This window comes from Takifugu flavidus, chromosome 12 (genome assembly GCF_003711565.1).
Source record: "Takifugu flavidus isolate HTHZ2018 chromosome 12, ASM371156v2, whole genome shotgun sequence".
NCBI lineage: Eukaryota > Metazoa > Chordata > Actinopteri > Tetraodontiformes > Tetraodontidae > Takifugu > Takifugu flavidus.
The window spans coordinates 8,144,565-8,171,446 of record NC_079531.1 but is presented as its reverse complement, the minus strand read 5'-3'; the positions used below and the strand labels follow the sequence as shown (position 1 = coordinate 8,171,446).

Sequence of the window (26,882 nt, the reverse complement as noted above, 5' to 3'; positions counted from 1 at the left end):
GAAGGGGCTCGGGTAGCTGCTCATGCTAATTTGCCACCCCAGATTAAATATTTATCAGATTACTAAAGTGAGTTCATCTGGAAAAATCAATAAGCATCCTTCTGGGTTCTTTAAAACACTGATGTCATTGCAGTTCTGAGGGCGGGTCCAGCTGAATGTTTGATGGCGGAAGTTTGCCACCTACTGGTATTATTTATCACCACCCTCATCGTCCTTGATGGAAACATTTTAAGCGCTTCGCCCTGCTAAAGTCAACGGTCAACTTGAATCTAGTCCCAAGTGTTAAATTGAAATGAAGTATATTCTTGGAGCAGATTACAATAAATCTATATAAACCATCATTTAACCAAGAGAACAAATGAGGTGGGACACCTACAGTCATAACCTGATGACTTGGTTATTTAGTTCAGAGATTGATATCACAGGAGGGTTTTTTTTAAACATGAATTCAAGGATAAGCTACTTTTTTTAAGACACTTTGCCAATCCATCCTGACTAATGCTCAGGTGTCCTTGATCTTTCTCATCATGCTTTGAGTGAGAAATTGCTCCTCAATCATTTCTCCATTACTCAGCCGTCACTTAATAAGTGCCTGGCGGTGCGGGTAAATGTTTTACTGGCCGCTCGGCGCGGTGGCGTGACAATGTGATCATTCTGCTGCGTTTTTATTGGACTCAAAACGACAGCGGGGGAGAGAGGGGGACTTAGAGAAAGAGACGAGGAGACGGGTGAGGCTCATCTTTTCCAATGTGTCATGGCACAATTTATTTATTAAACATAAGCATAAACTTCCAAGTCGATGATTGTGACAGTATATGTTGAACTTCATGACATTATTAGAATATCAGGCGGTTAGAGGGTGGTGGGGGTGGGGTCGCCTACAGTAACGGAGAGAAGCGGCACTTCTGTCATAAGCTGATACAGAGAGAGCACGAGGGCTCCTCGTAGAGTCGCGTTAGCCGTCGGTTAGATGAGGACGCTCGACATACGAAGCGTTGGGGGGGGAGGCACGGAAAGAGGAAGGAGAGAGAGATGACACCTATAAAGGAGAGTCACACACGCGCAAGGAGGGGAGGAAGGAGGGAGGCAGCACAGAAATGTAACAGGACCAGATCAGAGCCTTTGCAGACTCTTCATTCTAGTTGACCTCATCCCTAGAATGTCTCTGAAATTAGACTTTAAATGTGATTAACACCATCCGATCTATCTGTCACCAGTGCAACTCTGGCCTCTATTCACCTGTAAATACATTCCGGCCCTTTTGTCAGGGTATGTTTAGCGAGCATGCTCGTATGCTAGCGTGCACTCAACACTCACACCAACCCTGAATGTCGGAGGCGGGAAAAGCAGCCAAAAACCAGTAACACCAAGGCCAAACGCATGCAAGCAATATGGGAGACACTTAAAAAAAATGAAGAGAGAGAAAATAAATACATCTTGGGATAAAAAAAAATCTTAATACATTATCTTAAAATTTTCCTTTTCTCGTTTCGTGTTGCATATATATATATTCTAAACACACATCTTTGTACATTTTGGCATAAGTTCTCTTTCTTACAGGGAGTTCTGGGAAAATGGGTTCGATTATAGAGGGGTGAGGTTTGGGGGCAGTCTCGTTTCCCTGAATGCCTTGTGCTGAGGGAGAGGGATGTGGCACCAACAATCGAGCTCCCCCCCACCCACCCCGCCCCCAAACATTTCCGCTCACGCTTGCGCCTCTCCGCCCTCCGTGGCCATTGTGGGCGACGGCGGTGGAATCAAAGAGGGGTCTCAGCAGTGAGACGACAAGCTTATAGGGCGTCCAAAAAGTCCAGGACACGAGGAGAGAGAGGGCAGACGACGCTTCGGTACTTCCTCTTCGGGGCCAAAGACCGGGCCAGAGTTGCACTATCTTTTATCTGGAGTGGGGGGGGACAAGAGTTGATGGATGAGGAAAAGGACAAAGGCCAGGTTTTGTAATCCGCAGGTTGATGCAGCGTTACCTTTGCTTCCGTCCGTTTCGGCTGTCGACCCCTCTGGCCTTTGGCTTATTAGATTGTTGTACTTAACCTCCACCTCCTGCAGGAGAAACAGCTCACTGTGAGATGGCAACGACCACAGTGTGAATTATATTTATGGGTGCAGCGATGTCCTTGTTCCTTGCCTTCAGATAACTGAGGTTGGCCTGAAGGCTTCGGAGGTGAGACAAAACCTGTTTGCTGAAAGACGAGAGGCTGCCCGCCTGCGACATGGAGGAAAATCTCGAATTGCCGCACGAGTCGACGGTGCAGCCTCGCGAGGAGCGCAGACGCTTCCCTGCTGCCGCCGCCAGGATGTCGTCGTCTGTGCTGCTCTCCCCGGCACCGCCGTAGCCCTCCAGCATCAAATATCCCGCTGAGGGAATCGGGAGAGTCATTTAGCGCCCGACAGATCAAATCTTTGAAACATTGCCTCTCAACTAACCATAGTCCTCAGGGCTGTCAAAGAAGCCTTTGTCCCTGGAGCCCAGGTCCTGAGCCGCTTCCTCTAGCTTGGGGCTGCTCTTCTCGGAGCCATTGTGGACCATCACGCGTGCGCAGCTGTCCACTGGGGTCCGCAGAGAGGTGGTCCTGAGGAGACGGGGCCCCGTGGAGCGTTTGTTCTGCTGCGTGGCCTCCTGGGACATCAGCTGGGTCACTAACACCTGTCTTAGAGCCGCCACTGATGGAAAGGTTTAACACATATTGTAACGCCTGCGTGTTCAGCTCATCCGTCCTGTTTACTCCACTTACATGTTTTCAGCGCTTCGTCTGCTCTAGAGGGGAATCCGCTGTACACGTCGCGCTCTTTGCCGTCTTCAGCCACTTGGAAAGGAAGCTCCAGGTCCACAAATGCTCCCTCCTCTTCTACCTCCGCCTTCACCTCCACAAAGGTAGTACAACCAGGGAGGGCACTCTGGATGGCACTTCTGGGGGCTGGGCTGCTCTCTTTATCTTGGATAGTATGAAATTAAAGGACATAAGTGAAATGGAATATTTCAATCAAATGGAAGAGCAAAAGGAAGGGAGCCTCTGCTGTTACCTGTAGACTGTGTGCTGCCAGTAGACGTGCGGTCCGGGTCTCTAATCATCCTGGAAACACCTGCTGTAATGATCTCGACACCGTCTCTCTCCCCCCTGACAAGCGGAATCATTTGGTTATAAAAAGCCCCCGTTCTCCACATTTAACAATTAAAAATGAAGTTTAAAGCCACATACTCGGTCTGAGGTAATGGGATGACGCTATGAGGTTTGACTTTAATGGCATCTGCTCTCTGGGTGATGAGACGCTGCCACCTGGTGTGGGGACAGAAGATTTATTTCGTAAGGACGTTTGACAACCGCGGCTATTGGAGCGTCATTCCTTCTGAAGGGTTACGGGCTTACGTCATCTGATCCGAGACGGTGGGCGCCATCAGCTCATAGATCTGGGCTCCGTTTTCCGACATGGAAAGGACAAAGAAGGACTTGTTGTCTGGCGTGAGAGAGCGACGATCCAGGTTAGCCACACGTGTAACAAAGAGAGACAAGCCGAGAGGCGGCACTGACCTGTGGCCACGGAGCGCACCAGTACGGTGTTGAGCTTGATGATGGGGCTGAAGGTGTGTTTGGTGTCCGCGGTGCCCGCCAGGTTTTTGCTGTGACATTTAAGGATGAGGCGCTCATCCTGTTTCTGTAACAGGACCAGGATGTCCTCCAGGAGCAGCGTGTAAAGTTCTGATGGGAGACGGTTGCTTACTTTCAATTCATGTGTCAAAGGTTTCGCGATGAGACGTCAACGATGCTGATCACAAACCAATAGTCTTGTCTTTGTTCATTTTCCAGGACAGCGGTCCTTCATGCACCATTGTTCTCTTTGTTAGATCCAAGTTCTGGTTGGAGAAACATTCAACACCTGTAAGCACTTGCTGCTGGGCCGTGGAGCCAATTTAACAGTTTCTGGTGCAACACTATTTGTACAAGTGAAAGGAATTAAACTTCGACTGGAGATAAAAGGTTTGCGTAGACAACTCACCTTTAACTCCAGGATCATTGGGTTGTCCGTCTGTTTTAGAGACGAGAGATCCAATCTTCTCTGATAGTCCTCTAACCGCTAGGAGACACGGGAGAGAGGATAAATACATGCTCCTGAAAATGAGGCTGTGGCTTAGGCTGCAAAACAGGCAGTGAGAAATAAACTGTGGCAGACCAGGGATAGAAAAGGAGAGGAGAAATTAGAAGAGACAGGATAAAGGAAGAGGAAAGACTCAGGGACTGCATAAAGCAGAAAGGAGATTAAAAAGAAAAAAAGTCACACCTGCTTGTCCTCCGATTCCTTCACAGCCTGGTTGACGTGATTGAGAATCTTTCTACAGCAATCTGCTGCCTGCTTCACTTTGTCCTTCTCAGCCGTGTTGTCTGTAAGATATTGGGACATCAAACACGGAATAAAGCCTCGTTATTCCTGCAGGAGTTTAGCCGTGAAATTGATATTTCCCATGTCCATTAACACACCGTCGCCCTCAGAAATTATGATAAAGCAGGGGGAGCATAGCGATGCTCTGACAGCTGGTATACTTTATTGTTAGCTCATTCCCTGTGTGGGACCCCAGTCAAGGCAAAAATGATAGACCCAGTAATGGCCGAGTCATTTCCTGGAGGGTGCGCTGCCGCTTCAGAGCCATTAAACTGCTCATCTCTCCATTTGCGTCTGTAATTCAACAACTGTGGCATTTTAAGACTCTGCTCAAGATTTATTTTCTTCCTTCCACTAAATCAAGAGTTGATTTTCACAAATGATCTGTTGTATTATGATAAATTCACATGATAAATGCCAAACTAGGTACTTTCCCTGGATAATGGGAGTTACCGCAGAGTATCACATTTAACTGAAGATCATTAAAGGTCAATAAGCTAAACTATTAATAAAGGTCGCGGGCTGAGGCCGGAGCATGTAGACTGCACATCAAATACCAGACATCAAGTCAGGAGAGTCTTGGAGCTTTCACTAGTGAGGAGTGTAATGTTTGAGAAAGGTCACTGTTACAAAGAGATGCCATCCTTCCCTCTGATGGTACGACAGACAACAGCCTTAATGAGTCCATATGAAGCCGACACATTTCTGACAGCACCGAAGGTAGAGAACTGTCATCCTCCCCCCTACAGAGTGCTTGGTCGATCTCTCATCCAGATGTGCAGCTCCTCGGTACCTGTATATTTTGCAATGTTGTCCAGCAGCAGAGGGTACTTGGTGAGCCGCTGCATCTCTATGGGGATGATGTCTTTAAGCTGAAGTCGGCGACACAGTCGGTTACTCTCGGCCTCCTGAAAAGCAATGAAATAAAACCGAGTGTGACTACCGGTAAGTGATGGTAAATGTGATCACGGAGGTGAATGAATGCCCCGAATTGAAACAGCTAGGCATGGGATATTTCATTTGTCAGTGTAACATTTTGAGCCTTCCTTCTTTTATTCTAAATAACAAACTCCCAGTACCTGGATGAATGATGCGAAGCGGGAGTCCTTTTTCTGCTTCGTCTTGATGATCTCCAAAGAGAAAGGCTGGTTACTGCAGAAGGTGCCTGCTGCCTGCTTGATCTTCTCCTCCTCTCCCCTGCTGAACTATAAGCACCCAACCGAAGACAGGGCAGAGCAGAGACGGCCATCAGTCGCCCACTTAATCTAGGTCAAGGGTAGTTGCTATGGAAATGCCTTGAATTTAACCATTACAATGCATGGCGAGTCCCAGGAGGGGGCCTGGCTTAACTTGTAGAAGACACGGCTTAAGTCTAAATGAGATTGATGCCAGGACTCTCGGGGGACTGTTTACCCTACTTAGCCCCACAGAAAAGTTTAAGACAAAGATGCCAGCTGATAACGGATTACAGAGATCAACGTGCAGAGACCTCAAGAAGATCTAGGATGTTGTCTGACATCACTAAGGATGAAGAAATGCTGTACTGGCTGCTATCATCATGGAGACGGAAGGAACATCGATGCTTTTTACACTACAAAGCCATTTCAGGCCAACTATTTCTTTTCTTGCCACTCGATACTTTTTCCAATCCGCATCATCATTCAAAATGGAATTTACTCAATACGAGAAAATGTCTGGAAGAGGAAAATGCAGTTTCAGTCTGGCAATTGTACTCACCCAGGAGAGCAAGTCATCTCCTATCTGATCAATTACTGAAGACTCGTTTCTCTTCCGAACGGCTGCCATTTGCTCCAATATTGAAACTGAAATTCAAAGGAAAGGCCCCGGTGGAATGTGATTGAGTAGAGATAACTTTGTTTTTAATCACCAATCAATAAGGCTGCTTTGGTTGTGAAGCATTATATGCAATATCTGAAAGGCTGAAGGATGATGTTATGCATGCGTTTGTACCGTGCAGTTGTAAAATCTCTTCCAGATTAGTAAAGATGTTCTTAATGTCAGCAGGAGGTAGGATGGCGTCTTTGGAGAGTCTCTGGTAGAAAAGGTGGTCCAAAACTCTCAGCATTCGGACGTGCGCTCGCTCGGTGTAAAACAGTTCTGAGGGCACAGCAGAGCAACTTTAGGAGCAACCCAGTTCAAACCCAAGAAGATATATTTGGAGCATGTTCTTACCATTAATGACTTCTTGTCTCTTGATTTCCTGAGGCATCAGACCTGCGAGGACCTCCCGCCCAACCAACTGCTGCCAGTATGGGGGGTCATGCTCGGAGTCGGTCCCTTGGTCGTCCTCACTCTGGATATCAGCGCCAACTATTCCCTCAAATCTGAGATAAAATTGTTTTAATTTAAAAATGTAGCAATAAATATCTAAAATTTGCAAATAGAAATATCACAATGTCCGATTCTTCTCACCTTCTAATAATTTTTGGTGTTCCCTCATGAGCTCTAGAAAATTAAGACGGGAGAAATTGTTTGAAATAGCTAATCTCTGTAGACGTACATCAACCATCAAACAAACCATGTGAATGTACCTGTCGCTTTCTCTGTCCTCCTCTTGCAGTTGGTCCAAGCTGTAAAGGTCAAAGTGTGTGGGAGGGTATGGCAACCCTTCCAGTGGGTCAGCCTGAAGGCCATCACTCATCCTGGAGGGGCCTGAGGTCAGAGTACCACCTTAAAAACGAGCCAAACTTAATAACTCATTTATCCCTTCCTCTTGTTATTTATCTGAAGAGATGCTTACTCGCATCGGCGTCTCGGCTGCTGTCCGAGCTCACGGCTGTGCTGCTGGGGGATGAAGTGTTGACAGACGTTGAATGAATCAGCTCGGGCCCTTCGCTTGATTGGCTGCCTCTGAGACGACCAGCCTCCGTGTGCTCGCTGGCGCCAAGCGTGGGCTGAGACAGCTGTTTCTGAGGCCGGGGACGGCCGTCCAAAGCCTTGCTCACTAAGAATGGAGATGACAGCATTGTCAAAATCTTATAAAAGGATACAAAGGGCTTATAAAAGGTTGATTTTGAAATTTATTCTGTTATTTTAGAAGTCCTCACTCACCTGGTGCAGCTTCAATACGGCTCGGTCGACGCTGAGGTCCGAGAATACTGGGAAATCTGGGTTTCTTCTTCTCTTCTCCTTCCTTTTCTGTCTTTATGCTTTTCTATAATAATGTAAAGCAGAACATTGTGAGGGAGATATGACAGGAAGGAAGGGTGAAGATGCAGTTGCTACTGATGCGTACCTTTATCTTGGGCAGAAAGTTGATCCGGACCCGTTTGGACTCCAGACTGCGAGGTTCCTTGACCCTCACACCAAGGTGCTTCATGTATGTATAGATGACATACTGCATTGTAGTGCTATGTGGGGGAAAAGGGCATCAATTATTCTCAGTTTTAAAAGATCTTGTTTTTAACATGTAAAGAGTCAACAACGGTAAAAAATAAAAAAAGTAGCTGTTTATGAACTATTCATACATTGTAAAATTACAAAGACAAAAGTCAAACAGTTTACTTACCATTTCTCTTCCTCTGTTGTCTGTGTAGTTAACCTACACACAAAAAAAACTCAGTCTCAATGACCTGAATAACTGAACAATATTTATGTATCACAATAGTGTAAGTGTGCGTGTGTTTCAGCAGTACTTACAGGATGTCCTCTATCTTGCCAATAATGTTTTCAGCATATGAGCGTTCTCGCTCCAAGGTGACGCGGTCTCTGATTCGCTCTTGGTCCAGTCTGGACAGCTCCACCTCTGCCACTGTCAGGCCCATACTGCGCTTCTGCCTACATGTACAAATACAGCCCGGCGATTGAAAACTGTCAATGTCACTGAGGAAATGGTTGAACAACACAAAGCAGATTAATAAACCAGGTCTAACCCACCACGCCCCCAGCAGCTAATAACTCTGCATAGACACATTTACCTGAAATCCTCGAGGTTCTTCTGGATGTCAGGGAGCAGAGAGTCCTGCAGCATTTGAACAAGCTGTCTGTTTATTTCCTCTGGGATCAGTTCTGTCCGTCGCCGGTCTACAAATAATAACAGAAACAATCAAAGTCGTGTACGCTTCAAAGCACGGCTAGCTGTGATGGAACATCATGGCTGCCTATTTTATACCTATGTTGTGCCCGTTTCTAAAAGGATTTTCTTGTCATCATAATTTAGAGGGTTCTACAAAGCAACGTACACATTTGGAGTAAGGAAAATATAGATCTACTCACCAAGATCAGCAGAGATGGAGTCGGGAACAGGAACTTTCAAATTCTGCATCAACAGATGTTAAAAAGCCACATTTGTCACGCTTTACCTTTATGATTATTTATGAATAAGAACAAACAGTGAACTTACTGCTCCCCGGTCAATGAAAAAATTGTGGAGGTCCATGAACACCCGTCTGGTCTCTTTGGAGTTGGTCTGCTTGTAGAAATCAGCATAGAGGTAGCATAGCTGCAAATAGATTAAAAAAAAATAAAAAAATCAGCAAACTGTCCGCATTTAAAAAAAGAAAGTCTAGGAATTCAGGACAAGCAGAGCTCTTACCACAGGAGCAGGGTCGAACTGGGAAATGACGTGGTGGAGGAAGGCTGCGAGGTGGGCAGGCCGAGACTTGAGCTGCTCGATGCTGTTAAAGCTGTTACACTGGCCGTTTGACTGAAACACAACCAGTGCAATGTTGTAAAGATCCCTAATCTCCCTGTTAGACATCTGGATCCCCTGAGAATTTGTCTAATTAGCTGTTACAACTACCTGTTCCTGGTCTGAATCAAAATAATCATCTTCAGCTCCAATGATTTGGGAGATGACGCGGGAGACGGAGGGACTGCTGACTGTGGTTGGGGAAAGAGAATCCTGGGAGGAAAATATAGACAATGAGCCGCTATTAAATGCTCTTTATGTTGCTACACTTGAAGAGAAGCGACTGCAGCTACCAGGTCAGTAACGTCCTCTGCGTCTGGCGAGTGGCAGGAGTTGAGGCTGCTTCTGGGTGTGCTCTTTGGGCTGGGGAAGGATGACTCTTTTAAATGGTGGTTCTCTGGAGATCCGCATCCGAATCCACGTGATGTCTGAAAATGAGACGAATGCTCAGATTGGAAAAGCGCATAAGCCGAAAACGCGTAGTTTGACTACTCACAACCAATAGTATCTCCTGTCAGTCAACTTATTAACAGTCTGTTAATACTTTAAACTTTATTGGGTTACTGTGAGCAAACAGTCCATTTGCAGTGAATTCATACTATTTTGCCATCTTCACCAGGCAAAATTAAACAGAAACATAGAAGGAAAGCTGTTTGGAGATTAAGTGTCAAAATTGTTTATTTTATTGGAGTTAATAGACTCACTGGAGTGCTGGTCCAGGACGAATCCGTGTTGTTGTCTCCTTTAAAGGTGGGAGAGAAGTCCGTCTCAAACATGCTACCGTCGTCTGCATCAATACCATGAAAAGGTTCCTGTAGATTCACATGAACAAAAACATCCTTAAGGTGGCCAAGTTTCCAAAAAAAAGAATACACAATTGTATCATGGTGCATCACAAAGTATGGTAGATGATTTACATAAAGAGGCTGTCACACAGACAAAAAAAGAGTGGTTTTCCACTGGGAAAGCCTAAAGTTGTGTTGCACACCGCACAAAGTTCTGTAAACAATTACAGATCACTGTAGTCGATGTAGCTGGAAAGTTTTTAGTTCTGTCTGCAGGTCTGAGGAGGCAGAGAGTCTGAGGCAGCTACCTGCGTTGCACCAGTGGTCCTGCAAGGGTGACCCTGTTGAGGAATGTGTTTCTTAGCTTCTTGGGTGTCTTTCAGTAGTTTTGGGGAGAGTTTCCTGCTGTACTCCTCCTTCATGGCCTAGACAATAGGAAGACGGGCACAAAAAGATCAAAGCTTGTACATTTGGGCCATTTCTGACAACAACATACACTTCTGTAATTCCAAATTGCTTCCTAAACACTGGTGCGCCAACAAGCGCAAACACATAAAACAAACACGGCACACAGAAAATAACAACCCAGACATTACTGAAAGAGCAATCAGATGAGTAATGGGGAGGCAAAAACGCTATATTGGCCAATTTTAGAGAGCTGTTTTCCACAGATTTCGCTGTTATGATAGAGAGCAAAAGGTCACTAATCCAATGTCTGGATCACAGGATGAACAAAGCACCATTACCTCTAGTTTTTAGATTTGTTTGTGTGTTGGTCAATAAATAGTGATTAGATAACCTCAGGGTAGGAACACCTCAAAAGGGACTGCATTCTGAGCACATCTGAATGTCAACAAGTGGAGATAACACAAGCTGTGTGTTTTAAACTTGTTGGCCATCTGCTCTTGCCAATGAATGGGTCCAGACTCAGTTGATCAGTGAAAGATCATCCAGCCTGTTCTTAGCAAATGGTCTCATGAAGAGAAACAGCAGTTGCGCAAGAAAGCAAATTCCAAAAGGACACAGGTAAAAAGAGATTTCTGGAGGTGACTCAAAGCCAGTCAAAGCACACAATAAAGTGACTGACTAAAGCTCTACGAACCTGCAGGTCCTGCTCTCTGGAGAGCATTTTTGCCGAGTAGTCAACCTTCTGGTTGCAGACACTGTTGTTCTCATCCTATGATTAAACACAAAGAGGAAAAAGATAAAGGAGGAAAAGATCCAATTCTCAAGACGCATATACACACATGAAGAATAAAACATGAGTGAAACATTATTACCAATGAGAAAAAAAATACATTGAACAATGCTATAGATGTAGGGAACAAGACGCGGAGATGTGTGTAGTACCCATGATGGCTGGGCAGAGAAGCGATCCTGAGGACTGTATGGGCGTTCTGTTGCTGGAGAGCTTGGAGAAGAAATGCTAACACCCAACATTTCTGACTCTGCTTCAGATAGAGGTATCTGGGTAAGCCCTGGAGGACGGCCCAAAACTGTGAGGGCCACATAGGAGCCAGCTAGCATGGAAAAAAGAAATAAAGTGTGAGATTTGATTTTGGGTTAAATATCCAACGATGTATTTTAAAGGAGGACAGGCAAAAGAACTTACATTTGATGAGCTTCACCACCTCGATGTGATTAGAGTGTGTAACAAGGGTCCCGTTAACCTGTAAGACCACACGGGCAAGTGTGAAGAAGGTAATCAAACCCAGTTTTCTAGGCTGAGCTTTAAAGCCACAGCTCCTCACACAGAGTAGAAACGTTGACTGACCACCAGATGGCAGCCTCTAGCCAGCTGACCCTGGGACAGGAGGTTTAAATAGACCATAGAAGCAAATAAACGCAATACCTTGATAATCCTATCTCCTGTCTGAACACCTGCCCGCATAGCAGCCCCATCTGGCAAACACACAGGTGAAAAGAGCATTAAAGCAACAAAACAGATGCAGACGGGACCTGAAAACTGAGCTGTGACACTGATAAAGAAATAGACGGAAGAAAAAAACCACAGTTAAAATATAGGCTGCACCCGGTGCAAGAACAAGTATTTAGATGATGTTTCAGAGCCAATAACTTGTTATATCTGTAGTAGGACCTGTTTCACGGCTACTCCCCAAACAAAGGGATTGTGGCACAGGACAGGTTATTATGAGAAGCACAGCTGAGTCTATAGTCAGAAGCTTGTCAGCTAAACACAGTTTGACTAATGTGTTATTTACGATGTGCATTTTGGATTTTTGGGTTTGCATTGGTAAAACCATTTTAAGTACACATTTGTATGCGATTAAGTGGTGTAGAGGTATATATTTTACTGTGAAACATAAGCTTAGAGAGCATTCAATCCTCACCTAATCCCCAACACAAAAGCTGACGATGATGCAAATGTTTTGTTTTCCTCTTGGGTCATAAAATGTAACAAAATCGGCTGTATAAATTATGCAGATGATACTAAGTAGGTTGCTCTTTGTTGAGTTGGTCACAAAAGCCCAAATGGAGAGGCGTCGTGCTCCGATGACGGTGCAAGAAAAATCTCTGAATCGTTCTTCTTTCTCTCCTACCGTGTAAACCATAGAATGTTTTCAGCTTCATGACTATAACTCATACACTCGGTCCAATTGTTGAGTCTTTTATGGCTTAGTTTTGTCACAGGTAGCGTAAAGGTGTTATTAATCACATTTCCAAACCAACCTTTCAGTCAGTCAGACTTTGTAAACAAGTCTGTCCCTGAGACGCTTTTACAAATGTGATCCGTTGACATATGTTCGTTGTCGTGTCTGTGAGTTATTTAAAGTCAGCATCAACGAGCATCTGAAAGACTTGCTCCTCACCAGAAAGGCGAGCCAACTTTTGGCATACCCACAATGCCTGGTGGGAGTGAGAGAAGAGCTCAGAACAGTACACACATACAAATCGCTGCTGCCTGCAGGGAGTTGAAGTAGTGCACAGTGAGCACACACCCTCCCACACGCAAGCTAATGAAGGAATACAGCTGATCAAAATGCTGCTGTTCACAATGTGCAAGTGGTAATAAAAGATTTATTATCATTCCTTTGTAGCTTGAGGCAGCAACACTAGTGTGTCATAAAGTAAGAGGAGCTGAATGTTTTAAGATGTTAGATGGTAGTTTTTTTCGTGTCTGTTTTCATTAATGATATACACGAAAGTGTCTGATTCCACGGACGTCATCCCTGTGTTGACCTGCCTTTACCTTCTTTGACAAGCTGCACAAACACTGGGTTGTCACCGCTGACAGTGAGCCCAAAGCCATTTTCATCTTTCTGGATTATTACACATCGCGGGACCAGACCTGCAAATGAGAAAGAGAAGAGTTAACAAGAGAGAATGCCTTCAAAATGGCTCGTTGGACTAAACTGGTCAAAAAAGAGGTCTGTAAACTGATACTGTTTCTCCATCATTTGCTTATTTACTGCATTATTTAGGAAAGTGATTGCAGCCTAATATATTTGGTTGGTGGGGGGGTTCCAAATGCCTTAACAACAGATAACACAGGTCACTAGTCTGGGACACTGGTGCCAGTATAATGTGGTAATCTCCAATAATCCCAGCATACTGTAAATAAAGAAATGACATATTTTGAAAATAGCATTAAAAGAAAACGTTTTATGTTATCAAGAAGCGTTTCCGGGATTCTTCTGCCCCAGTTGGCGTTTAAAATAAACTGTCTAAGACCTTTAGTGATGGTGGGTGGTCTGAATTGAAGAATGTAACCTTTTGAGTTTTTATGCTGAGGTTCATTACTGTTGCAAAGGAGATTAGATTTTATCTGGTGAATCATTAATACTGACTCATCCATTTATTAGCAAAAAATGGGGCGAAGACACTTCCTACTTTACCATAAAGAAGAAAATCTGTGTATTTCTCATGAAAGACAGCATTCAACTTGACACTACTAAAAGCTACCGTATTTTATAGATATGCAAGTATTAAGTGACTAAAATATTCCACATGAGTCAGAGACGCGTTAATCAATAAGGTCAGCGGAGGGTTGTGGCTGCAAGAGTGGAGGGAAAATGAGACGTAGCTCATATATTGAAAAAGGTAATAGGAGGCAAAACCCTGAGGGAGGGGGTGTTAAAAGCTGAAGGAACAGGGGGAAGGGAAGCGGAGAAATGGCATGGGAGTGAAGTATGCACTCCTGAGGACCTCCGGTCTGTTCACACATGCAGCATGCACCAGGAGGGTCTTGACTTGCTCGACCTGGTAGTCCCTTGGACTCTTTTCCAGGCTCCATTCATGTTGACAACGCGGTGCTTTTCTCAATAACGGTGAGGGATTTTACCTCGTCTTAAACAACCTACACGTCTGTACACGTGCCATAAAGGCTCTCCTGCTGCGTGCAGACACGAGGCTCTGCTGGAGAGAAGACAGGAGCGGACATTTGCTCTCCTCCAGCTGATATTCTGATCAATTGTGAAGGGTTACAGTGAATGTGTAAAGGGACTACCACAGGAGAAGAGGTCGTTGGGGTTAACACACAACCACTAGATGTTTGTCTTCTGCGCTCAACAGTGTTTAAGAGATCTCAAGGAGCAGGAGTGCTGACATGATCAATGATCAGGTTAATCCTTTTAAGCTAATGTATAATTCAAAGGTTTAGCCCATTACTAATCAACACCCTTTGGGAGAATGTTCTCTAACAACAAACCTACACTCAGTCATTACAGCACTGCACACACATTTATTATTGTTTGTTTGTTTGTTAAAGCTTTAGACTTCTAAATGCTGCTCTGTTTTATTGCACAAGTTCTAATCTGGTGCAAGACCAGATCTGACTGAGGTGACGACTCAAAAACAAAGAGCACATCTGTGCTTTGTTAAATATGTCAGCAGGAGATTATCTTGATAAACTCTGTCCTAGACAGAGACTAGACGATACAGAAACTGCCATTATTGGCAGCTGCTTTATGCCAGTTTATGGATCATCCACTTTGAATAGAATTTTGATCATTCCTCAGTTAAATGTGACATTAGAGAAGCAGGTGATGCTGCGAGAAAGTGTCAAAAGAATTAGGTAAAATCAAGAAAAGGGTCCTTATCAAATACGAACACGTGTCACAATATTCACTTATTCTTATGCGTTCAGATTTAAAATGAATTAAACATGTCTGAGGCTCACAGTAGAGCAGCATATGAGTGATACCAACAAACATCTAGTGACTTGTTCACGCCCTGACCGGCAGGATGTATTAACGCAGCTGTCACACCAGCCATACGAGCAGAAGTGTCTTACCACAGGACTCAGGCTTTCCTTCTGCTAGCACACTGCTGCTGCCACTCTTCTGCACCACCAGAGCTTCTGCCCCACAGCCCCCACCACGCAGACAGCACACATACGCACGAAAGGAGAACCAAGGAAAGGAAACACAAATCAGGAAGGAAAATATTATGAGAGAAGCATTCATGGAGGAAGAAAAATTAAATGAACAACTCAGTAGGTTTAATAAAAACAATGGCCAGGAGTTTACATGACGCGACATAATATCGCACATTCTTTTCAAGATTTTATAATGTTCCAGGACAGAAAACAAGGGCCTCTAGGCAGAAACTATGAGTGGAGGCATTAACACACTTACATTGTCTCAGATGATGTCATGGGAAATAAGCAGTTATGGATGCAATAACAACTAAATTTAAGTTTTCCTCTGCATATCACATCGACGCCAGATAGGTTAAAGAAGCGATTTTCAAAGAGAGCAAAGAAGCCGAGTAATTATTTAATAAATGTAAACCTGGTGGCATCATTTCTACCAGATTTGGGGGCAGGCCACAGTTCTGAGCTGCTATCCAGAGAATATGAGAAGTGGAGTATTAAATTCTGGATGATGGTGCCTTTTGCTCCCATTTGACTGACTTTTCATGCTCAGACATGATTCACCAGTTTGAGGTTTCTGTCAAACACTTTCCACATGCTCTCTGTGGAAAGGCTCGGCGTTAGCTCCAGCTGCCACGGCTGAGAGTGCACCTGGTGGAAATGTGAAGTAACAGCCGCGGTGTCGACTTCCAGGGCTTTAGTTTGGACGGTTAGGTGAAGCGTCTGTGTCTGATGGCCTGGGAGCGATCTTTACATGCAGAGAGGATATTCTAAAACCAATAATAGCCTGGAGAATATTCTGTAAGAGCATCTGACTAACTCCTGACCATCCCAATTAACTGAAGACGCGGTAGCACAAGACTGAGAAGAAAAACTAGGCATGCAAACTGGAGCTTGCTATGAAGAAACAGGCAGCATGCAGAAATTAAAGACACAAATTCAAACATAAAACAGAATGAGGAATAAAGACGACGTCAGAGACACACAATCACGTGCATTTCTTGTGTAACCGTGCACAGTTATGTATTTGATGCTGCGTCATTGCGAGATAAGCCAGCGTGTGGAGAATTTGCACTTTTGTTTTGAACACAAAGGCTTCACTTATACTTTAAATCATACTGTCCCGGTCTGGAATAAACATTACAGGGCATCATCACATTATTCATGTCTGCTCACTGAACACAGCTTTGTTATGCAGATATATTCAATTATGTTTTACATTAAAAACAACAAACAATGGAACAGAAGCTCCTGTTAAACAGTAGCAGCCTAACTCAAAACACTGAATGCACACATGCTACAGACTGCATGGATCAACATCCCATCATGGCATGTGCAGCCAGTAAACCATCAGCAGCACAACTTTGTATATGAGAGGGTGGTCTCATGAGTGTGTGTGTGTGTATGAGGAGGCAACTAGGAAATATAGGAGGCACTCAAATAAAGCAATGCAGTCAGAGATAGGTCAGAACGTAGAACAGAAAGGCCCCTTTACAACTGGTATTAAAGTCACATTGCATAACTTTTTTGGCTTAAAATAGCATGAAAACAATCTGCGGGTGACTCCTAACAGGAAGAATGGGGCTCCTCCCAACCCCTGACACTGCAGAGCTGCGTAGTTTAGAGACAACCAGCTCTGCTCAGTTATTGTGCTAATAATGGCTAAAAGGTAGAGTTGAGATGAAGACATGAATTACCTGTTCCAACACACTTTTACACCAACGCCGTGGTTGACAAAAGTAAAACTGGCATCGAGAAAGCTGCATGAAGCAACAGGTATGGACACGGAGCAATGGTACGTTATACAACAGCACAGCCAGAAACAGTGTTTTAGCAAGCAGCAGGATATTAGCATCCTGTCCATGGGTCAACTGAGGTGAGCAATGTCATTTGTGAAATGCTTTGGCAAACCAACTCACACCAACATTAAACCAGGGGTGAAAGAGGAATAAACAAGAAGTTAACAAATATGGCCCTTTTGACAATTACCTGTAGGGTCAAACTCATTGGAGCTAAGTGAGGATTTGTCACTTTTAGGTTTCTTGTCTGGGGGGTGGTCTTTACTGAGAATGCTGCTGGTTCTGGAGGAAGACAAACAGATATGTCACACATACTGCTGGAACAAGGTTCTGAACATGAGGCACCGCCGAGAATATACAATGCTTAAAACTATAATCTGAGCCTTTTGGTGGCTTACTTTTTTCTGTTGCATCACTATATGAGGAGACTGTGAAGATGGAAGAAATTAAATCAGCGGAATGCAGCCGATTGGGAAATTGGATAATGGAGGGGGGGTCTAGTCAGCAGCGAGATTGCTCGGATGGTCCTAGAGGAGGTGCTCCAAGTCTCGGCTCCTGTATGAACCTCAGGAGAGTATGTATGGCTGCCTCTGCCTATACCGGCCCCAACAGTGAAAGGCCACTGTTCTGCTCACAGTGAAAGTCTGTGATGGGCCGTCCTCAGAAAAGGGACCCCTTTGTCCCTCATTCTGTGCATATGTGCACACGAGGGGGGGGTGGCTGTATATTTGGTTCAGACTCTGAAGTCCTGACTGTGGAGCACAGCAGTAAACCTGGCCCGTTTCCCTCCATTGAAAGTCAGTGTGTGCCAACAACTGCTGTGTGGATTACTTTAGCACGCTTAACTCTCTTTAATGAAATATACTAAAAAGAAAAAGAAAAAAAAGAGAGTCTTACCTGTTAGCTTTCTTGGGAAACCTGCAAAAGAAAAGGAAAAAAGGATCAGTTTCGCTTTGGAAATTTGAAATGACCTTTTGCTGTGAATAAAAAGGAGGAAGTGGAGCTTATGTGAACACAGCTGGGAGCCATATAGTGGTAAACATGATAATCCCGATCAACCGTCGCGGCTCTACAGCCGCAGATTAAAGCCGTTTCCAGGTCAAATGTCCTCTGCCTCTCAGATCTGGACAGACATCACGGCCTGACTGCAACATCAGAGTCGGATCCACAACATTTCCATCGAAAACGACTTTATTGTCATTTATAACCTATCAATAACCTTAAATCTATTTTTATTAAGTGGCCTTTTGTTATTACTGTGTGACGGAGCAGCTTTCCCTCCAGAGGAATGCTGCTGCGACCGTATCCGCTCTTAGCAACAGTCAGCAAGTGTGGAGGTAACGCGCGGTTAAAGAATCTTGCTCGAGGGCACCTCAGTGATGTCATGATAACCATGAGGTAGGGGAAATTGTAACCTTTCATTTTTCCCGTGCAGCTGGGCCAGAGGTTGAATAAGCCGCATTCTGACCACAAGCACGCAGAGCTCCCCTTCTTTGTAACCCGGGACTCCGCGCGATAAACAAAAACCAAACAGACGAGTTGACAGACGCGTTGAGGTAAAATGGCAGCATCTCGGTAGCGTCAGTACCCTAAATTCATGCTACTTGACATCATTTCCATCTGTTAATCAAATCACTAATGTAAACGAACCGATCTATTTGCTTTGTTAGAAAACGTACGCGCTTAGGAGCGGTGGCTGATGGTACCTGCGAACACCAGTCATCCATAATGGGGACCTCTCACGGCTAACTAGCCCACATTAACTCTGACTGTGCTGGCGACAGTGTGTCCCATTCACAGTCACGGAGGAAAAGCTGAAAGGCCCGTTTATACAAGCGCTTTAAACTGTAATAAGTTCCAGAGCTTACAGCAGGAAAAAAAAAAAAAGCTAAGGTTTAAGTAGCACACTCCCTAAAAACCTCTGTGTCGGAGGGATGGAAAAGTCAGCACATAAACACACACAGACGCTGAACCGGGACATGTGTACACATGTTGTGCACAGGCTCAGAGAAGGCAGAACTGAGTGGGCCTGTGTTGGTTTATCATAGAGGAACAAGTGAAAACGTGACCTGCGGGAGACTGAATGACACATCGGCCTGTCTGCAACTCTGAAGATACGCGGCTAAAAACGAACGCTTCGACCCTTCATCCTAGAGGTCGATGAACGAAAGATTCCAGGTCCTGGTTGGATTGGGCTCGGGGTAGCAGGGAGGGACAGTTCACGGCATCGATGGAGTCATTAACCAGGAAGTGCTGACACGCTCCTGTCACTCGAGGCTGGACACTGTCCCGCCCCCGAACAAACCCAGTACCTCTAGCTCTGGAGGGAGAAGCCCCTCAAGGATATTTCCCTCAACACAATAGTGACCCACCACCAAACCTGTGGTGCTGGAGGACGTAGCGGTTCACTACAGACACAAACGGCTGATTCAAGCATCTCCAGGTGACAGAGCTCAGCCACGTACACCAGTATTACAACAATTTTATAAAGAATGGTGAATATTTGGCCCAAAACGAGCTGTTCGATGTAAATCATGCAAGTTTAGCTGTGATACTGGCGAGCTCTTCTACAACTGACGTCCGACACGCCATTAGTGCACATCTCAGGACGCCTGAGAGTCCTCAGAAATCCACTCCATGATGGTAGCATAAGGACAGAAGCTCCTCTGGGAGGGTTGTTTTGACAGCCAAGCTCTGAGGCATTTGCCAAAGGAGACCAGAATTAGCAGATTCTGCACCCTCACGTGACAGGCCCGGAAGAGCCCAACTACAATCTGGTGGCCATTATGCTGCCTGCAGCAGAGCCGTGAGTGGAGCTCTGCAGTGATCCCCGTGTTGTCAACGGTCCCCTCGTGACCATTACGGTGATTGTCCACGGTGCCACAGCCAGATATGACGCTGGTGAAGAGGCTCAACATACGCCCCTGACCTCAATTCAACCGTGCAGCTACGAGAAAATATGTGTTGTTGAATCTGCTGCGACGTAATAAGTCGACTGTCGAGGGGCTCAGTGATACAACATTCAGGATCCGGGAGGAGGTCCCCCTGGACACCATCTGCCAGCTCCTCAGGAGCTACCCCATATGTTACAAGCACATTGAGCTGCTGGGATCAAATTTACACAGACCGTATTTATTATTTATTTGTTTATGCGATGTATATAACGTTATTATTTATCACGCGTGCAGGCTAGTTAGCAGCGTCGCCTCGCAGGAAGAAGGGTTTGAATCCAGCTCAGGCCCTCGTGTGTGGCGTCGGATGGGGCAGGTGAGCATTTGTCAATCAAAAGTTCCAGAATAACGCGCCGAGTTGTATGTTCAACACCTATGGGCAACATTCAAGCCTTGAGAAGCCACCGTGCATTTAAGGCTAATGCTAATCCAATTTTATAACCAAATTACCGGGCGAGAAGCAGCAATTTGTCATTTTGAGCAACGACTGACAAATGGTTTCAGCCATTTTAGAGGTGATATGTAGCATAAACTGTAGAGCTGGTCCTGCTGAAGCCATCAAATGTTAAAGCAACTCTTTGTGACACAATTTTTCAGTCAATTAGCCGGATCAATAAGCCGCCTATAAGCGCCGTCGCTGCTGCATCACTTTTTCTGATAACGTGAATGATACAATTAGCAAAGCTAATGTAGCGGTAAATCCATTTTACATCCACTTGTTTAATTGTTCAGCTCTGGCTGGAATAGCCTGAGCGAGGATCTCTTCCTGGAGAGAACCATTACTTTCACGGGGAGCGGGGTGGGCTGAGAGGGAGGGGCGGCAGCGGAGCGGGCCTGGGCTTGAATGCTCCATTGAGGTTTGGTGTTTTGATGGAAAACTGTGCGAGTGCTGGGCCAAACTGCAGCAACAGTGGCAGCGAGCGGGGCCTGGGACCGCAACCAGCCCGGGAGAGAGAAAAACGCAGCAAAAAGGACAGTGACGAACGCTCCCGAGAGAGCGCTGCTGCCAGCTAACTCTGCTGAGGAATCTCCCTCAACTAAAGCAAAAGGAAACAGGGAACAATAAGAAACTAGACCGTGTCAAACAAAGTACAGGGACGCACTTTAGGTTATTCTCTGTTCCCTTTAGAACTGGGGGGATGGAAACCTAAACACATTCAACAGTGACGACAAAGTTGTTGCTGTTGTAAATTGTACCGTGACTTGCGGAGATTATGGGCTGTCTGTTCCCTGAAAAAGAGCGACGCGGGTCACGGCGCAGGTGTCGTTAAACTGGGAGAGGAATGGACAGTTTAGGGAGTCACCTGTGGGCTGCGGAGAACGAGAGAGAGGCGACTCGGGTGTGTTCACTTTAAGGCTTAGACGCACTCAGCAAACACAATCTAGAGCCACTTAACTGGCTCTTCATCACTTAATCACAGCCAGACACCCACAAATACATTTTAGGGAACACTTTCATTTGCTTTTTCCAATAAACCAAATATATGGACGAGAATTGACCCTTTGTAATCGGCGTTTTTACAATGTTTGCTGGTCAAACTATGACAGAAATAACAACCCTTATCTGGGATTGCAACCTGAAACCAAAAACCAGTAATAACTGCTCTCAACGCCATTCAGCCAGTCTTAAAAACCAGTCATGATTCCATCTCTGCGCCGTAATGATACATTTTCAACAACAGCCTGATTCATGTCTGCAGCCTGCATACACACTTATCTAATCTGAAATAACCTGAGTCACACAATGTGGGTTCACAGAAACACACACTTAGTATGTCACCGTCTTACACTCTCTCAAAAGGAAGACAAAATAGAGAGAGAGAAAGAGAGAGAGAGATTCCTATGACATGTGACCCTAGTGGTATAGCCACGTCCTCTTGTGTGTGATTTTAAAGAAAGCCAGCAGCGGGTGTGTGAGACAAAAATAGCAACCCAGAGAGGTATGGTGTGTTGCGAGGCAAGAGCAATAGTTCTGGAGTTCAAACTACAGCCTCGGGGGGAAAACTGTGCCCTTTCTGCCCCAATAAACCTCATCAGGATTCCTGACATGAGGTCCAAGGGAGAGACATTTCTTCACGCTAAGCTGTCTGCTGTCCTGCAGCCATGGGAAGGAAAAAGCGGTTGTTTGACGCGCGGTGGCGTCCACGGTGGTTTTGGGGTTGTTGTGGAGGCGATCAACCTGGATTTACACTCATTTGTTGCCTAATTATCTCATTATCTGTTAGATTTTCTGTTTTTTTTTTGTAAAGGTGCTCCGTGAACGTGTTCTGGTAGAGAAACTAAAATGCTGCGGTGTGAAAAAGGCCAGTGTTGCGTTAAGTGTTAGTAGTCTATCTCCACAGCGCAGACAGTCCCAGGACACAAAAGCCCCTTTCACATCCCAGCAGTGAATGCACTGGAGAGGACCTCTAGACTCAGATCAGACGGGTCCACACATCTGTCTGGGCTCACGTATTTCACAGTGTCTCCAGAGGAGATGAGTTGATACAACATGACATCTAGCTTCAGCTATTGTTAAGCTATCATATGGTTAGCTTGAAGTCATTAGCCTGGTTTATGGCCACAAAACACTTTTGTGTCCGAGTGAAGACGTGACATTTGGTGGGGACAGCTTTAGCCACGTCCCCCTTTTCTCTATTCTGGTGTCTTTGGTGAGGTGAAAGTAATGCCTGAGCCCTGAAGCTCTGTTGGATAACAGGCGACGGCCGCCGTGGCTGTCCGCAAGCATCAGTCTCAGACAGACCCCGACCCATGCAGCCAAAGCCCACCGACCAATCCAGACTTCAGCGTTTGTCGCGTCCCGACTTGTGTTTCCTCCCAGAGGATCGGGCTTTGACCCTCATCAAAGAGCCCAAAGCCAAACATTCTTTATCATGGCTCACATTTGCTGTGATTCCAAGCAATAACTCTTTTTATCTCTGACCAAAACCTCCAAATCTTCCAAGTCCAGCTATCGGCGCAGCTCCGCCGGTGCATAAATCAGGTCGGGGGATGTCTAAAGTTGGCATGTGTCCGCCAAAGTAACAACCAAGTGTGAGTGGAGCCTCCTTACGGTCCTCATTTACACTCAACAAGCAAACAAACCAAGAATCTGGCTACTCAATCAGCAGCTAATGACCAAATGGTGACTTAATGCTGCAGCAATGCGGCAGCACGGGCGCTACGAATCGGTCCGGCTCTCGATTTAAACGTGAAAATAGAGCAGCTGAAACGGCTGAATACGGAAAGCATCCGGTGTGTTGCGCTTGGGCACCACCCTGCTCTGCACCGGAGACTCCCCAACTCCTCAGAGCGGAGGTTCGAACCACATCTGGATACTCGTTCAAATGCGCCGTTCCGACGAAGCTCGGCCCACATCAGCGCTGTCGGGAATACCGCGTCATGGGGGACGGATCCCAAACAACCTGTTGGGTGGCTTTTTAAAAATAAAGGAAAGGAAGATGATGCAGACACATGCCAGCACCTCCCTCTGAACTGTGGATGTACCTGATGGGTGTAAGAGCCCCGAGTGGAATGCCAGTTTGTCCCACTGGAAGCTATTGTTTACCACCAGTGATGTCACTAGCACCACTTCCCGGGAGGGCCTCCGGGGGGGTGGGAAAAAAAAGTGGAGATCAGCAGAACTCTGGGACAAAGAGCTTGTAACAGCACACCAAACTGACCCATTTGCTCGTGGTTCAACCCCAGTTGATGCTGGATGCGAACACCCCCTCCCTTCGCAGCCAGCAGAGCAGAAACAAAAAGGCTGTGACGCGAACTCTGAGACACAGAAACTGTGGACTGGGTGGGTTGGGGGGGGGGGGACATCTGCGCAGCTTCAAGGAAGGACCAAGTCTGCTGGCATTAATGGATACGTAACAGCCATCAAAAAACCCCTCAGTCGAGTCTGTAAACGGGCAAAACCTCAAATTAAGCCCACGATTAACACGGCGGATGGAAAATGGGTAGAAAATAAAGAGGAAAAAAGTGACGGACAAGGTCGCTGCCTGCATCAGTCCCGAGCCCAGCTGCGGATTCATGCTTCCAACGTCAAATTAAGAAAAGTGGGGGCTTCTATTTTTGTTTATTCTTCCAGCAACGTTGACAAATAGCAGGCCGGGTCAGTTTTTCCAGTCCGCCTGCTATTTACAGGTTTATGGATCAGTGTGTGTAGTGTCTTCGCACTGATGGTTAAATAACAGTTTCTTTTTGCTACAAATCTATCCCGGCTCAACGCCGCCGGCCTTGAGAGTCGTTGTTTTGGACTCGTCCTGTTCCGTTTACTACGATGGCACATCGACGACTGCATCGGCACCACTTTTGTCGGTCCGAGCGTGGAGAGATTAGAAAGGAGAAAGAGAAACAAATAGCACCACCACAGCAGTTGGTGCCATCGACTGTTGCCATCATTACAGTGGGGGAGGGGGGCGGTATGAAATGGGGCTGGGATTTAGCCTCCAGGGTTTGCCCCAGCCGGGGGGGGTGTTTCAGACCCTCCACCTGTGCTGTAAAGCCCCTTGTCTGATGCTCACTGACCTGCTCCCGTCGCAGGTATGTGATGCAACAGCCTCGTCTCAATTCCACATTAAAAATCCCTTTTTTCGGCCCCCATGGACACAGAAGCAACAGTAAAATCTGCCTCCCGGAGGCCCGACAACAGCCCCGGGTCTTAGGGACGGCGATCGCTTCAGCGGGCACAGGCTTTACCTAAATCCAGGGATGGTTTTAATAGGTGTGGGTTCGCTTTAAAGGTTTAGTGGCAGACGTGACGTTGAGAGGCTTCAGGCAGTCCAGCAGCGGCACAGGCCCCCGTCTCTGCCGTCTCCCATGAAGCCCATTACCCGTGCTGAGATCAGCAGAGGGTCCATCAAGACCTGCTGCCTCTCTTGCTAATCAGATCGCAGGACACACTTATTAATGCAGAACACAAGGCTGAAAGCATGCAGGGCATCGAGAGTGCATCTACTGTACCTGTCAGTGAAGTTGGACTGTGTGTCACTCATTGGGCTTCCGGTTCTAGCTTTGCAGAAAATTATATCCGATTAACATTTTCCAGAGAGGAAGAGGGGGGTCTTATGATGCGTCCTTCTCTGGGTTTTAGAGAGTCAGGCTGCAGCAATGCCAGACAGGGTGATGGGGGGGATAAATATGCTACTTTCTGCTACCTATGGCTGTCCTGCAGTTGTCAGATCGTCGTGGCAGGAAGGAAAAATGGGAAAGTAATCGGGGCCTCTGTCGTATTCGCGCTGCAGTCAGATGATATCCTGCTCCTGCAGCAGTATTTTGGCAACAATAAATACTCTTCGCCAGCTGGCACAAGTTGTCGCGCATGTACCAACTCCTTTTTCCTCAATCACATCCCAGTTTTCCGCGTAAACAATCCGCGTTCCGAGGCTCCGGCCCGGCGACGTCGTCCGTCCGCCACCACCCCGCTCGGCTCCTAGATGAGCTTTAAAGATGCTGGAAGTTCCTCCAGTCCCATTTGGTATTCCCAGCTCCCAGAAATGTCCGTCTGCGGTGTGGGGACGACTCTCTCGTGACCATGAGAATCGCCCGACGCCGAGTTTAAAAGAGCCGTTTAAGCCGCTAACAAAATCACTGCAGCTCAGGCTCCGCCGGCGTCTGGAGCTCGGTTCGGGAAGTCAAACGGCCAGGCAGCCGGTTGAAAAGCCACGGGGAAATTGAAGAATTGTGAGTCTTCTTTCTCACGGTGGGTCGGCTGTTGGAGCTCGGCAGCCTCCCTGCTAACAAAACAGACGAAACTTTGCTTCGTTTGCAAACTCTGCTTGGCAACAATGAGCTGGGGAATATCCACAAGCCCGCATCGATTCCAAGTGTGTCGCGATGCGTCTCCGTGTCCCCCGACGGTCTCCTCGATGGGGAGGGAGGGGGGGGAAGAAAAATCCAGGAAAGTCTGTTAGCACAGCGCGGCGTTCCTTGACTCCATGTTTCGAGAATTCGGTCGTTTCTCGGCAGAATTCCCGTGGATGGAAGCAGGCTAGCTGTGCGAGCGGTTAAAGAAAGTTATCGCCACTCGCCTGGAAACGACGACCGAAACCCACCAACGCACCCGCAACTTTTCGTACACATCCAAAGCTTTTTTTCCAAACGCGAGTCGGGTTTTAACGAGGAATAGAACTTGCGGAGAGATGCCCGGAGTCCTACTGTCCGCCGCTAGCAACGCCCTAGCCAGCTAGCCGACCGCTCTGCTAGCGCGTGCACTCACCACTTCCGCCGGGAAAACTCCTGTTTCAGTGTAATGTTGGAAAACTACAATCACAAATATCCCGGAAACAACAACAACAGAACAAAAATCTGTTAATCGTTAAGTGTTAAAATGTTGAATTTACTACCCTGTGTTTTTATATTATCTATTATTTGGTGGCCATTAGCTCTTCGTTAATGGCTTTAGCCACCAGCTGTGCAATTATAAACATCTATATATTGATTAATATAAACGTCATCAGCGATGGCTTTCTACACCTTAAAAAACAAAACATTTTTAATATTTATTTCTATAACACTGCAATAATTGATGGCCCAACGTTATTACCACCTTATTAATCGGTATCAGCTAGTTTATTAGCAACAAATCTACCTGGAAACAATAACCGCATTGCATTGTTTTTATCAGAACACTTGACTGTTGTATATTGAAGTTTAAAGGTAGCCAGGGTGAGCTTATTATTATTGAATGGATACGAAACAGTTGTTTCTTATTTAGATTAATATCAAACTTAAAATAATAATTTTACATTAATAAATCATTTAGTATTCGTTTCTGAAATTACATTATATACAATCAGATATTATCAATTACCTGGACGGAATTTGTCATTAATTGCATTTTAAATTAACTTTCCACAAATATCTTTTAATCTTCCGGTCTCGTTATTTATGATTTGTCGCCATCATGTGGACGATAACATGAACTGTAGTTGTAGCTGGAGGCTGATTTTTGACGCATATTCAGCATATATATTTTTTTTA

At 45.8% G+C, this 26,882-nt stretch overlaps 1 protein-coding gene across 4 annotated transcripts; it reads right to left on the bottom strand.

Moving 5' to 3' along the window:
- Positions 1–729: 729 nt before the first annotated feature.
- On the bottom strand, positions 730–26,120 carry arhgef12a (Rho guanine nucleotide exchange factor (GEF) 12a). 4 transcript variants are annotated; one of them, XM_057049620.1, is made up of 41 exons: positions 24,864–26,120; positions 17,860–17,880; positions 17,153–17,244; positions 15,083–15,148; positions 13,040–13,138; positions 11,681–11,730; positions 11,441–11,498; positions 11,179–11,348; positions 10,931–11,005; positions 10,137–10,253; positions 9,748–9,855; positions 9,337–9,471; positions 9,155–9,256; positions 8,948–9,058; positions 8,756–8,854; positions 8,629–8,671; positions 8,331–8,436; positions 8,053–8,190; positions 7,922–7,954; positions 7,649–7,763; positions 7,465–7,567; positions 7,154–7,357; positions 6,945–7,065; positions 6,826–6,858; positions 6,586–6,737; positions 6,364–6,510; positions 6,130–6,215; positions 5,472–5,597; positions 5,186–5,300; positions 4,294–4,394; positions 4,012–4,089; positions 3,793–3,868; positions 3,546–3,713; positions 3,384–3,471; positions 3,216–3,293; positions 3,040–3,134; positions 2,751–2,951; positions 2,443–2,679; positions 2,144–2,373; positions 1,983–2,058; positions 730–1,898 (listed from the first exon to the last, which is right to left on the bottom strand). In XM_057049620.1, exons 1-41 carry the CDS (start codon positions 24,893–24,895, stop codon positions 1,888–1,890), a joined length of 4,296 nt encoding a protein of 1,431 aa, XP_056905600.1. In that variant the 5' UTR covers positions 24,896–26,120; the 3' UTR covers positions 730–1,887. The 4 variants fall into 4 exon arrangements, with proteins under 4 accessions (XP_056905600.1, XP_056905598.1, XP_056905599.1 ...); XM_057049618.1 differs by having other exon boundaries at positions 6,945–7,083; positions 24,864–26,119; XM_057049619.1 differs by having other exon boundaries at positions 6,945–7,083; positions 15,083–15,145; positions 24,864–26,119.
- Positions 26,121–26,882: the final 762 nt, after the last annotated feature.

Coding starts and splice junctions, on each gene's coding strand:
- arhgef12a (XM_057049618.1), bottom strand. CDS start 24,895: ATGAGTGACACACAGTCCAACTTCACTGACAG. Junction 8,855..8,947: donor AGTTCGACCCTGCTCCTGTG/GTAAGAGCTCTG, acceptor ATCTATTTGCAG/CTATGCTACCTCTATGCTGA. Junction 3,135..3,215: donor ATCCCATTACCTCAGACCGA/GTATGTGGCTTT, acceptor TCCGCTTGTCAG/GGGGGAGAGAGACGGTGTCG.